Source organism: Vitis vinifera, chromosome 13 (assembly GCF_030704535.1).
Source record: "Vitis vinifera cultivar Pinot Noir 40024 chromosome 13, ASM3070453v1".
Lineage (NCBI taxonomy): Eukaryota > Viridiplantae > Streptophyta > Magnoliopsida > Vitales > Vitaceae > Vitis > Vitis vinifera.
The window spans coordinates 3,917,080-3,932,103 of record NC_081817.1 but is presented as its reverse complement, the minus strand read 5'-3'; the positions used below and the strand labels follow the sequence as shown (position 1 = coordinate 3,932,103).

Here is a 15,024-nt window from a genome sequence, read left to right as displayed (position 1 = left end):
CATTAATTCGTCTCATATAATCGGAGTTATGCTAAAATTTTCTTTGGAGGATATGTTTAATATGAGTGTTGTCCATCACGATTGTGTGTACAGAAACAGCAATCTGGGTCTTGCACAAAATCAAATTAAATGATCAACTTACTGTCATGCATTTATTTCTATCTTGTAGTTTCATAATTCCATTGTTTTTGGCGTATATATACGTTTGGAGTGTTGGAATTTTTATGTGTGGACTTACATAATCAATTTGATAATATCATAAATCAGTGTTAATTTAATTTTTGTATTCTGGTCCATAATGAGATTGGACACATATTATTGCTTGATTTTTTTATAGGCTCATCCTAATTCACTTGACTGGCTCATTAAGTCAAATGGTCCAAATAAAGTGTGTAATGTGTAATATATATATATAAATTTATTTACATATATATATATATATATATATATATATATTGAGATATATGTGCATTTGGAGACAACTCTCTTTTTCTTCTTTTGGAGAGCACTGCACGCACACGCACTTGCACTTGGATTGACTTTTTGGGGAGGAAAGGGAAGAGCTCATTGATCCCTAATTCTCGTACCATCACGCACCTGAAGCAGCTTATTGGATATCAGAGGAAGAAAAAATGGCTTCCCATGGCATAAACCAAGGTAACTGGTTCTTTTTTTGCCATTAAATGCATTCTTAAATGTTAACATGTGATCCTATGCTATTTCAATTCTCTTCACGGAGTATTACGTCGAATCAGACACAATATCAGTCTACTTTACTAGATATATTCCACCATTCTACAGCTACGAAGCAAAGTCTATGCTCTTATTTGTCCTTCAATGCTAGCTAGCTTCTGCCCGAGTCAATGATAGAGTGCTTAGAACGACTTGAATTTTAATTTAAGCCGGTCACACAAGCCTTATATGTTGTTCTTAGAAGTTATCTTCAATTAACTTCAATATATGTCAAATATTAACATAATGATATATATAAATATATATCATTCAATTATACCTATATTGGTAGATGCGAGAGAATAATCTCTATTGTAATATTACAAAGAAATGGTAGAGTGTAGCGAATGAAAGATAACGTATATCCTTAATTTGAATATTAATTTTTATCTATTATTAGTTTAACTTAAAATAAAAGATAATTATTATTGGTTTGAATTAAAGTAGAAGATAGACTTGTTATTTATTTGTATTTATAAATATTCATCTATCATCAATAATAAGGCTATGCTATATTTTCTCAATCTTCTTTTATCTTTATATGATATCATGAGTGTTAAGCCTCAATGCCTCAAAATCCTAAACCAGAGCGTTAATGGCCAAGAATGAAACCAATGTTGTTATCATTCAAAATACCAACACACCTCACTCCACTCATTTTACTATTAATATTGCCGCTCAACTTCCCCTCAAACTCATGTCCACGAATTATCTCATATGAAAACTACAATTCCAATTTCTTTTCATTGGCTATGATCTACTTGGCTATATTGACGACACCAAGCCTTACTCACCTACCACCATTACTGCCAATTGTGTCACCTCACTAAATTCGGCCTTCTCTATCTAGATTCGTCAAGATTAATTGATTCTGAATGCTATCATCAACTATCTCTGACTATTATGTCATCTATTGCTAGGGCCACCACCTCTTATGAGGCATGAACCATTCTTAGTGACACATATGCTACAACATCTTGTGGTCACATTAAATAAGTGAAAAATCATCTCAAGAACTCTATTAAGGTCCTCGAGTGTTACTGAATTCCTTTAGCATGTTGATGAGAACTCAAATTCAGTACTTGGGTGGCTTCAAAAAGTCAATTTTAGTGTGTTTGAGGCAATCATAGTAGGGCCAATGCTTTGTTTTGTCATTAGTGCCTTAGAAAAACTCTTTTGATGTGTGTGTGTGTGTGTGTGTGTGTTTTTTTTTTGGCAGGGTGGTTAAGGCATTTTTGGTATATCCACAACCTTCCTAATGATTCATGGAGCATAAAGAACCTAAGTGGGGGAAGCATATGCTGAAAGCCCACCTTAATCTGATATTGGGTCCAATAACGCACTCTTATGAGCCTAATACAAATCGTGCACCTTAGAGGCACCAATATAAATTGTGCCATTTATAGAAGCACACTTATGAATAGCTCACCTTTGAATGATAGTTTAAATTGTGCACCTAGGAGCACAACTTGCTTTGTGTTGATCATAAAGCACACTTAGAGGACACCACTCGGATTGTGCACATCTTTGGTGGACTTAAGTGAATAGTGCTCCCCCTTAGAAATTTCAACATTGTGTGCCTTTTAAGTATGGCAAGAAGGAAGATCACCCCACTACCCTATGCTTGCATGGCTCTAACTATGCACACCTCATTACAACCATAAGTGCACAATACTCTCATTAATAAAGAAACACACCTCATCACAATCCCTAACTATGTAATTTTCCACCAATAAAGAAGTGCACCTCCCTTAGATTATAAGTGCAAAATTCCCTCCAACTACAAATCACACCCTATACCATATTTAAACTAGCATATTGCCTTGATCTCTTCACATTATGCTCTTACCCATCTTTCCAATCTTTATGCACTCATCAAGGCAGTGCAACAAATAACGCCTTTGGGTCTGTAACTGATCGATCCATCAACATCACCTTGCTATCTTCACTAAAAAAAAAAAAAAAATGTGCAATCACTAAATCCATGCTCACATGCCAAGAATGATAGTTATACCAACATGATTAGATCATCAACATGGGCAGGAGGTGGTGTCAGATTATGACATTTTTTCTAGAATTTCATTGTAAGATCATTGGCCCATTAGATTCATACTAATTATATTTTTATTTAAGCACCTACAATCATTCAAGTGCCTAAATTGATTTTATTATTTTATAAATTTGATGAAGAGTCTTTCTAAATAAAAACCACTTTTGATTAATATTATACTTGAGGTTTTCAAAATGTTAAATAGTTTATCTAGTCAAATATCTACAATGATTTTATACTAAAGATACAAAAGTTGCAAAACTCATAGAACTCATTTATTCATTTTTTTTTTTATAAATGAATTGATTGTTTCAAGAATAAAAACTCATTTTTTGACTTGTATTCATAATTGTTAAATTTGTAAAAGGTAATCATTACTATATTGGCACCTTTCTTAAATGATTACCTTAGGTTGGAATAGCTAGAATTCTAACATTTCTTTAAAATAAATTATTTATTTTTAGTTATTTGATATAATAAAATTAGAATTTTGAATAAATGTAACTTAATTCATTTATACTAATTAGTTTTTTTTTTATTAAAAGGTTAATAAAAAATATCAAAAATTACAATGGTATTTCTTTAAATGATTTTGATAAAAATAAAAATAAAAATGATGATGAAATAAATTAAGTATTTGAAGGTTAGAATTTTTCTAGATGTTGTACAAGGTTTATAAAACTAGAGATGGGCGTAAGCAACTAGGGCCCATGACATGGGCTAATGTCACTTAATTTAACCCATTAGATCCTATTTAATTAATTGACCCATACATGGAGTCCAATTAAATAAGTGTGCCTAATACACATAATATAATTAAAATATAATTTTCTCAATAATCAATACCACAAGAAATTTGAACTCAAGGGTTGATCACTAAGACTCATGAAAAAATACTAGCTCGATCCTTATAATCATAATTATAAAATTAACTTGTCATTCTATTAAAAATAGTAAATTGTACTCTAGTATCTGACAAAATTAAATTGAAACAAAATTAATTAATTATTCAAGTTCATGACCTAGTATTTGTTGCATGCAAACTCTTTATAAACTAATGTTTATAACTCATTAAGATTGTAGCTATCAATTTTTTAAAATTACCTCTCTAATTCTTGACTCAAATGTTAAATACAACCGAAGGAATTTCTATAATCATAAATACTTAGAATCACCCAAAAAGGAAAATATCGATAGTTGACAAGAATTTTGATAAAAGATATCAATGAGAGAAAAACTACAGAAAATGATATAACAAATGGTACTAATACAACTTTTGAAATTCTTGTTGAAAAAAATGATATGTGTATGATATAATTTGTAACATTCAACAATAATATACCAAAATTTGAAAACACAATTTATCTAAATCTATTTAATTTGGATGTATTTAAGGATATATATTTGTATTTCTCATTTGTTCAATCAATATACAAAAAAAATATAAATATAGACTCATTAAAAAATTATAATAATGATTTTAATATTTTTAACAATTTTGTTAAAATGATTTAAATATAATATCATTAAAATGAATTTATTTATTAAATTTTTATTTTAGTATCTAGTATGAATTTGTTAAAAAGTATATTTATTTATTTATTTTTAATGAAGGAAATAGAAGAATATATATATATAGGTAACTTGGTATTATTATAAATAAGGTCAATACAACCCAAATGGTTGAGCCATTATGATCCCAAACCATATGTTGTATATATCTCCACCAAAATTGATATATTAGAAAAAAAAAAAAAAAAAGTAGACAATATATATATCTCCACTGAAATTGCCGATATTCAATATTTTCTCGAAGTTTTGGGAAATTTTCATCATTCAAATCACCCAAGATGACATGTTGTTTCAAGAATATCTATTACTATTGGCTTAAACCATCAATTACCTGCAAGATCAAAGTCACTAATGACTCAAACACTAGTAAAATATTCTTTTAAGGTTGTGAAACCAATATATATATATATATATATATATTATCAAAGTTACTAATGACTTAAGCATTGATGAAATATTCTTTTAAGGTCACAAACTTGTATCATATTGTTTCGGGAATATCTATTACAAGTGGTTTAAACCATCAAACACCTCTAAGATCAAAGTCATTGATGACTCAAAACACTAATGAAATATTATTTGAAGGTTGATAACCTATATAACATAATAACTTGGAAAAGTTGTGTTAGTTTTTCATGATTTCTTATAGGTAGAACCAATGTTTTAAAAATTAGACCAAAAAAAGTTACTAATTTAAGGTTCATTGGTCAAACCAGTGATTGAATCGTGGTCAAACTATGATGTTATTAATATATAATTTAATTTTTTTTAAAATACAATAATTATAAAAATTTAAAATATATAAGTAATTAAAATTTTTAAATATTTTTCTTTATCTTATCTTTAATATTAATAGATTAAATTATGATTAGAATAAAATTTATTAATCTATTGATATTTCTAATACTATTAAAAATATAACTTTTAATGGTTGACATGAAATAAAATTTTATCATTTGAATATATTCATATTTCAATAATTATATATATTTTATTATTCACTATCTTAAAATTATGTATAGATAAATATAAATATTTACTTTTATATTTTGATGGCTTAGGTTATACTTTTCCCATAAAATTTACACACTCCTTAATAAGTTTATGTACCTATTTTAGACTTAATCCCCATTGTACATCTCAACCCTTTTCCCAAAAGAAAAAAAAAAATTATAATAGAGGGAAAAATTGGCAGACCCACCTCCACCGTCATTATTTCTCCCTCTTTCTTCTCTCTCTTTTCTATTTGCAGCCACCACTCTATTCCACCGCCAGCAATACAATTCCACCGCCATCGTTCATCCACATCATGTTCGACGTACATCATCACCTCCACCGCTTTTTTGTCACCATTCTCCTTGTCCAAAAACGCTTCCCTACCACCTTCCTTCTCCTGGTCAGAAAGGCTTCCTCGTCTACATCCTCCACACCTACCTCATCTCTTAATTTTTGAGTTAAAAAAAAAAAAAAAAAAACTAGTTCTTATGGAACTGGTCGGATGATCTACTTCAGCGATTGGACCACACAATTCAATGTTAGTTAACAATTTGTTTGATCCAAATGATGAATCAAACTAGACCATGGACCAAATGATGGTTTAATAAGTTGATTTGATTGGTCTAATTTGATTTTCAAAACATTGGATTGAAGTAATATAACATATATAATAATTTAGAAAAGTTGTATTAATAATTCATGATTTTTCATTGATCTTGATCAATGTGTAATTAGATATATTAGTACACATACTAAGATAAACTTCATTTCGATAACTAAGACCAATTACCCTATTATTGAGGTAATACATGCACTACAATTTTAATGGATTTTTTAAGTTCATGAACTAATCATGAACAACTTATTATCTTTCATTTAACTCCTATATTCACTAAAAATCATATTTAAACAAGTGATATAAATCAAATATAATAAAATAATTGATATAACGTAAAATAAGGAATAGGTTTATCATATCATCATCAAAGGTTCCATATTATTATTTCAAACTAGGAAGTGGGAGCCTTCACAATTTATAATTCGATCTAAAGGAGCATATTCCATGTATCTTAAAGCAATTCTCATGTAGGGCGAATAGAACTGCCTTCGACTTTATTGCGGAACACACCACACCATGTCACATTGTTTTTAAAATTAAACAAGAACTAATTAAGATAAGCAACTATGGGGCTTCTCACTTGGTAAACCCCATCATCCCACACCAAAGAACCTGATATTACAGGGCTACTTAGTGCTGCCACACCAACAGTGACGGTGAAGGTTTGCGTCTCTCCAAGGGATTTGAATGAAAGTACACCTGGTTCAACTCGGATACTGAGTTCTGGAGGGCCAAGCACAATTGCCTTGTAAGTTGAGACCGGTGATCCGACGTTTGTGACAGTTCTAGTGAAGCTGCGAATAACACCTGCCCCATGCTCAGTAGATACAGCAAAAGAAGGGTAGTTTAAATCCCAAACAGTTCCATTTGTGGCTGCAGAGCAAGTGCTGTTGTCTCCGGTGATAAGCTGCAACTTTGTATCGTTATAGCCTTGCCCACACAAAAACTTGATGTAATCTGCTGCTCCAGCATCATATACCAAACCAGGATTTGCAGCCTGTAGGGGATTTAACTGACCTGCCCCATATGCAAACTCCAGGTCGGTGTTGGTTTCAACACTCATGGGAGAAGCTGCCAATAACAATGGACACATGAGCATTACTTAAAGATATGGGTTATATTAATACTAGAACTTAGCTGTCTGCAAAAGCAACTTTCAAAAAGAGTTGAAAGAGATCTCTCTCCTTTTCCTCCTCAGCTTCAGGTTCCCAAATAAAGAAAACTGAACACATAACAGTTCAATCTCATTTTGCTCAAGTGATCACAGAGTAGTGGAACACGATAATCTGCGTTAAAACTTTAGTTTGAAGAATGCCCTCAGATTATGGATGAAGCCATTACCAGTTGTCATTATGGCAGACTTGATAGCAGAAGGAGACCATGTTGGGTGAAATGATTTGACGTAGGCAGCAGCCCCGGAAGCATGTGGACAAGCCATGGACGTCCCTGAAATGATATTGTACGGAACTACTCTTGTATCCCCTGGAACTCCTGTCAAACTTGAAGCTCCTGTCCATGCTGCTAGAATGTCAACTCCTGGCGCGGCGATGTCAGGCTGCACAGTTACAAGACATTGCAACTAATTAAGAAAGAAGTGGGTACGCAAAGGAAAGATCCGGAGGGAATTGAATAGCTGAGTTACACTGAGAATGTCACGGGTAATAGGGTTTGGGCCCCTCGACGAAAACGAAACTACAAATGGTGCCAATTCATTTTTGGCCTCGGTGGTCTTCTGTATATTTGCGGTTGGTGTGCTGTTAACAAAGGAGGAAGTACAAGAAAATTTAGTGTGATCTAATCGTTGTCCATAGGCTCACCAAGAACGATAATCAAATTGGAAAATATGAACATGAAAAGTACCTAGTTGAGTTTATGTACTCATGAACATTGCTAGTATAGACGGAGTCCAAGCAGGATGCAGCTATGGGGAAATTGAAGGAATATTCCGTATTGCCTTCATGTGGCATTACAGTACCTACTGCTCCAGCACTCAATGCTCCGACCCCAAGACTCAACTCATCACAGAGTACAATTTTACCAGTTACCAGAGACTTGTCCAAGGAATCCTCGTAGCAGTACCTGCATGCATTTCATGATTAAGTTTTTCCATTCTTCAAATATTATACGTACCTTACTGAATCTTCATTGAAATGTACAGACTACTTAAAATGAAATTAGAGCTTGAAAACAACTTCTATAAACTTTGATGAATATAATTACAGATTTCACATCTTCACCTGGAAGAAGATCCATCATAACCTGCTGACGTGTTTGGCGCATCTCCACCATAAATGAGAGGAACCATATCATTCATTTCGAAAGTATTTAAAGAGAGTACTCCCTACAATATGTAATTAAACATAAGGTTGAGATAATTTGGGAAAAGACAATTATGGTCAATGCCTATCTCAGATATGAGATCCCTTCAGTAGATATTGTGGACAATTATATTCACAAAAGTTGATGATAAAAATGCATATACGATGAGAAATTTGCTCACCACATAAGTCTGGTTGTTTCCCAAATGCAGGGGGGTCACAAACTTTCTGTCAATGACGCTAGCAGCAACTGACAGAGACCAAGGCGAGAAATTTGTAATGGAAGCAGCATCTGGGCCCGAATTACCAGCAGAATTAGATGTGAGTATCCCACTCTTCATGGAATGGAAAGCTCCAATTGCAATTGAGTCTTCAAAGTAATCCAATGGAGAGAATCCCCCAACAGAAAGAGAGATTACATCAACTCCATCGGCGATTGCATCATCAAATGCTGCCAGGATATCAGCGTCATAACAACCATCTGCCCAACATATCTTATACACTGAAATGCGGGCTGAAGGAGCCCCTCCTCGAGCTGTTCCTGTGCCAATGCCCAGTAAGCTTGCCCCACCAACTAAGTTTCCAGCTGCTGTGGATGCAGTGTGTGATCCATGGCCTTCTGAATCTCTTGGTGATGGAAAATCCCTTCGAGGTACTTTTCCATCACTCCGGTAGTATTTAGCTCCAATAATTTTACTGCATAGCATTAAATTTAATTTTTTGTTAGGCATGCAGCAGTGGGGTCTCTACATATCTCATCAGTGAAGAAAAAAAAAGGGGAATAGAAAAGACAAAAAAAAAAAAAAAAAAAGGAAGGAAAAGAAAAAATCATTTACTTGTTGCAAGTGAAATTGGACGAGGTTTGACAAGTGCCCTTCCATTTGGTTGGTGGTGGGCCATACCCTTCATCACTGAAACTAGCAGACTCAGGCCAGATCCCAGTGTCCAGCATTCCAACAATAATGTCACTTTCAGTAGTTGTTCTATTAGCTTCAACTGGGAAGCCGATGAAGTCCCATGACCTTGTCGTAAGGAGTTTCTTCTTTCCATTTGGGAACACAGACACAACCCCGTCCATGCCTGGATATACAAAGTTACAATCAGGTTGGCAAACAAATATAGGACAATTTAAGATAATATATAATTCACCCACTGGACAGTTTCTTCGACTCCTCCTCCGTCAACTTTGCGACAAACCCGTTGAAGCTCCTCTTGTAGCTATGGAGAAGATATTCAGACGCACTACTGTTGAATGCAATCCACTAGAGAAGTTAGGCCACTAAAAGATCTTCATTCTTGGCAGATTTTCCAGTGTGTGTTTTCTTTTCTTGGATCATAATCCATGTGTATATGATGTACTTTTCCATCTAAAGTTCCATTTTTTTCCCCAAACTTTCTTTCTGAAAAATTTTTCCCCATACTTTCTTTCTGAAATTTTTTTCCCCATGCTGTAGTCATGGTAAATTATGTATGGACAGTACTATAGTGCAAGTCTGACTTGCCATACTTGCAAGCTTAAATTTTTGGTCTGGTTGGAAAAATACAGATCTTAAAGAACCAATTCATACAAAAACATTCACATTAGATCTATTTTCTTAAACTTTTAAATTGCAACTTTTTATTTTATTTTATTACTTATAGTAAAAACAATTTAATTAAGATAATTTTTTAGTTTTAGCTTTAATTAAAAAGTGAAGTAAGAGAAGTTTAAGAAGTAACGTTGATATATCCTCGTCACAGAACAAGAACCAATTAATTAAAAAATTAATCAAGGCTTGATTAAAACAATTTTTTTTTATTTTTTAACTTCTGAATAGCTAATTTTAATTTTCAAGGCCTCTAGTGCTTCTCACATTGTGGTGCCCCTAATTTTCTAGCCAGTTAGCTATCATAATCTATGGAGGAAGCAATTATAAATCATCTTTCGTTTAGAACCAAAAAAAAAAAGGAAGAAGAGAGCTTATAACCTGCCGGTGACTTCTTGTAGCATGTTAGCGTGAAGGGATGACACCGACACTTGACCTTTTGGAAGGTCACCCATGTACACAATATACTCCTGCAACCACAAATTCCCAAGTATCCATCAGTTTCATTATAAAACAATTGTATCCCACGCACCATTTGCATGCATCGAACTCTAAAATACTTCAAACATTTTTATATCAAAAAGCAATAAGTTGATCAAAGTCGATCTTGCTACTCAGAAGTTCACAGTGTAATCACAAAATACCAAAAAAAAGAAAAGAAAAAAGAAGAAGAAACACTGGGGAGAGATTATCTGCCTTTCGATCTTTGTCCGTTGCTCCACTGCAGCTAATAAGCAGAGTGCAAGCGAGACTAATCAAGAGAAGCCATGAAAGAGGAGACGCCATATTGCCCACTGGAAGGGGATAGTCCCAGAATCTTGAGGTGACAGTGCTTGTATTTTGATGCAAGCTACCTTTTATAGGAAATTGACCCAAAGCGCCCTCTCATTGGGTTCTCAAACTATCATTGCTAACCTCGCCAACAAATATTACAGTCCAAAGCCGGCTAGCTCTAATGCTAAGGGTGTGATTTTTTTTTTTTTTTGTTATATGTTAATGCTTCTAATGAATCACAATCACTGCCCGCAGTTACGTTAGTTTGTCTCATATAATTGGAGCTATATGAATTCTTTTTGGAGGATATATGTTTAAGATGGATGTTTGTCCATGACGGTTGTGGTGAGTTCAAGAACATCAAGCTGGATCTTGTACAAAAGCAAATTCAATGACAACTCTTTTACTTATTTTTTTTCTTTTGAAAGAAGATTCCGTACAGTTCTTCAATGTCACGATCAATTGCTTACTGTCATGCATTCATTCGTTTCTTATAGTTCCATAATTCCAATGCTTTTGGCAACATCAATGCGATATAAGTATATATATGCTCAAGAATTGTAATTCGAAACAGACACAATATGGGTGTACGTCCTAGATATATTCCATCATTCGGCTAAGAAGCAGAATCTATGCTCGATCTTTTCCGTCCTTCAACATTAGCCAGCTTTTCTTCCCCCGTTATGTGATTCAGATACTTATACAACATGTATAAAAATACCACACCAACACATACCTCTAACATAGTCCAATTTTTTTTTTTTTTTTATTATTTTGTTGGGAAATAGACTATAGAGTATTTACAAATTCTGTTAGAAAAATTTGATCCCAAATGATAGACTTTAACTAATACTCGAACAAAATGTTAATACAACCATTTATGGGCCTAAACTTAAAAAGGAAAAAAAAAAAAAAAACATTAAGGGAACTTGAACATAAGATGCTTAAGGAATATGAGTACATAGGATGCTTTAGAGCTATTTATAATATGGTTGGTTGATTCTGTTTGGTACGTAGATATAAACCTAATTGGTAAAAGAATATTAAAACTGGTATATCTTAATGTGTGAATTAATTTTATCTTTGATACAATATTTACCAATAGTCATAAGAGCATACTTGTATCATTAGGAGACCTTGTGGGATGAAAGGACCTCACATAAGCAGCTGCCTCAGTAGCATTTGGGCAAGCCAAAAGGGTTAGACATTATTGTATAAAGTCCTTTTGGCATTTGGGTGTCATATATAGAAAATTGTACTCTTCCCCACAATTCTCTCTCATTGCACTTGGAATTATAGTCCTAATACATAATAATAACTTCAAAGTAGTAATCAGTATATAATCTTTCCACTGTTGGGAAGTATATATGAGTTTTTGGAAGATTTATAAATTAGATTAGATTTTTTTTTTTTAAAAAAAGTGAATTAAAATAGTTTCTAATTTGAATAATATATTTTAGTTTTTATATTTGAGTAATAGGGTAATAAAATGAAAATCACAACTGAAAACTTAATTCTTTAATTATAAGTGTTATATTAATAAAAGTGGAAGTATTTGATATTATCTTATGCTAAAAGTATCTAAGTATTGAATTTAATTTAACGGTTTGATAACAGAAGTAGTTTAAGGGTAGAAATGGTTATATTATAAATTTAATTAATCCTATATTTATAATATGATATATTTTGAATATTTGTTTAAATATTATATGAATAACATATTTGATTAACAAAAAATTTAATTGATATAAAATATTATATGGATTGTTTCCTACTGTTATTAGAACAATGAGCGGTAGTTAAAAAAAAAAATTCCTTGATAATTAAAATAACTAAAAAAAAAATTCAAATTCAACTATTAAATAATTTATTATAATTTGGTTATACAAATTGAACGTATAAATCTAATTAGATTGTGTTTCAAGATAGTGATGTATTACTAGATATATAATAACAATTTTTCTTTGCAATAAAAAACTATATGTTTGACAACTGTTTTTTAGAATAGTTTTCTATTTTTCAAAACAAAAAAAGTCGAAAATATGTTTGACAATCAAAAACTATTTTTTATTTTTTACTATCAAAAACAGAAAATAAAGTGTTTTAAAATAATATCTTTTAGTTATTTTTAATTGTTTTGATTTGTTTTTTTGAGCTATTTTAAAAACATTAATACAAACATATATAATGATTAAAAATAAAGCTATAGACATAAACATTATTTTTGAAACATATTTAAAAATATTAAAAATAGGAAAAACTCTTTTAAGTTTTCAAATGGACTTTTGTTTTACAAAACATTGTACTATTCTTAAAAACTATTTTTTAGAATTATTTTAAAAAATAGTTACCAAACAAGTAGTTGGTGCCTTGGTTTTCAAGATTGAAAATCTTTGTTTCAAAACTCCAAAAGCTTATTCAATCACATTCTTCAATTTAGCATGTGTAATTAAAAATAATTTAATCATGCTCTAATGTTAGGTTTGATTGAGATGTCATCTCTCATTTAATAGGAAATGCATATTTTATGATATGATTTTCAATGGGATATATGATATTTTAGATATTATATCAATTGGATATGCTATGTTATGATTATATTTAGTTTATAAAATGAATAAAAAAATAAAACAGAATATATATTATTTTTCACTATTTGAAATAAAAGTTATATTGTGTCCTAATGTTTTCTATTTAAAAAATATGAAATTTCTCTTATGATTTAATAATATTTGTGATTAAAATATTTAAAATTTATAAATCAAGATTTTTATATTATTTTATTTAATATATATATATATATATAATATTAAATCATAAATATATTGATATTATTTTATAAATATTTTTTAGTTCTTCTTTTTCAATCACAAATTTAATTTTATAATAAAAATTTTATTTTAAAAATAAGTAATAAAAAATATTAAAATTTGATAAAAAGATTTATGATACATGGGTCTGTATATTTTATTTCTTAACTTATGATTAACATATTTTATGTACAAGAGATATAAAAAGAGAGTAGATAATATATCTTACGACTTATTTTATCTCATATTTAATTAAATATAGGATAAAATAAATTATAAAATAACCTAGTTTCAATGCATATAATGATATGTACTATGAACCATTCAAATGGGTATTTTTTCCTCAAAGTTCATTAGTATGCGTATCTAAATCGTTTAAAGTCCAGACCCAGCATGATATTTTTTTTCTACCACTATATTAATGTAGATGTTGTTTCAAAATGAATATTTTTTTGGGTGAAGAACACTCGTGTCGATAACTAGTTAAGAGAAGGTATTCAAATAAAGATCCTATTTCCTTTCTATTTGAAACTTGGTACAAACCTCAGGAAAGGTCCCTTGATCACTTATGGCTTTAGGCCTTTTACTAATTAGTCCCAGGCATTTTTTTAAATTATCTCATTACCAATCAAACATGAGATTGAATATATTATTCATTCTTTTATCTTATTCCATATTATATCCAACCAATAAAATATAATCTAAAAATATCTCGTAAATATTAGTTAACAATAAAAGTAGTAGATTATCAATTAATTTCATTATTATATTTTTTTTTTCTTTTAATAAAAATATTTACATTTCTTCAAAAATGCTATGAAAAGGAAAAGAATGTTAAGAAAAATCATTATCCTATGTATGTTTACATGCACAAAAAGAGGCGAATAAATACCATAAGGAAAATGATAAAATATTGTCTTTGATATTTTCCGCAAAAAGAATTTTAGAAGTTTGGGAAAGATACATTTCTCAATACTTTTTTTCTCAAGTTTTCTACAAATAACTAAATAAGAGAAGAATTTTACAAATTTTCTTCATTATATTCATTCCTTCTATTTTTCTTTTTCAAATTTTTCTCCCCAAACTTTCTTACAATCAAATAAGTATTAAGTAATATAGTCATGATAAGAAAATAAGTTTAGAACAGAAAATTCTAACAAAAAGGAAAAAAAATCTTCATAGTACATAAAAATGATCCATTTCCTAATTTACTTTAGGATCATTTTTACTGTTATTTTTGTCAAAACCATTTAAAGAAATGCAATGATATCTTTCATTTTTTTTTCTATAACCCTTTAATGAAGAATTAGCTTTTATAAATAACTTAAATTTAGTTTATTTAGAAATTCAATTTTATTATTAAAGAATAAAGAATAAAATATTTTATTTTAAAAGAAAATTCAATTTTAATATGTCAAATAAAATAGAATTTGATTTATTTTTTAAGGAACTAATAATAAAATTTTGATTTAAAAGAAGAGATGATTTAGTAGATTATAAAAATTTAAAAGAAATAATTGATTAAAAATGATGAAATACTCTCTATACTTACGAATTTAACTATTTC

The 15,024-nt window shown here is 30.5% G+C and overlaps 1 protein-coding gene across 1 annotated transcript; it reads right to left on the bottom strand.

The window, feature by feature from the left end:
• Positions 1 to 6,516: 6,516 nt before the first annotated feature.
• Positions 6,517 to 10,328, bottom strand: LOC100263269 (cucumisin). Its single transcript, XM_059742188.1, is given in 9 exon segments — positions 6,517 to 7,148; positions 7,311 to 7,524; positions 7,612 to 7,723; positions 7,830 to 8,048; positions 8,207 to 8,310; positions 8,470 to 8,983; positions 9,124 to 9,367; positions 9,441 to 9,532; positions 10,255 to 10,328. Coding segments are annotated over 9 exon segments (2,205 nt in total).
• Positions 10,329 to 15,024: the final 4,696 nt, after the last annotated feature.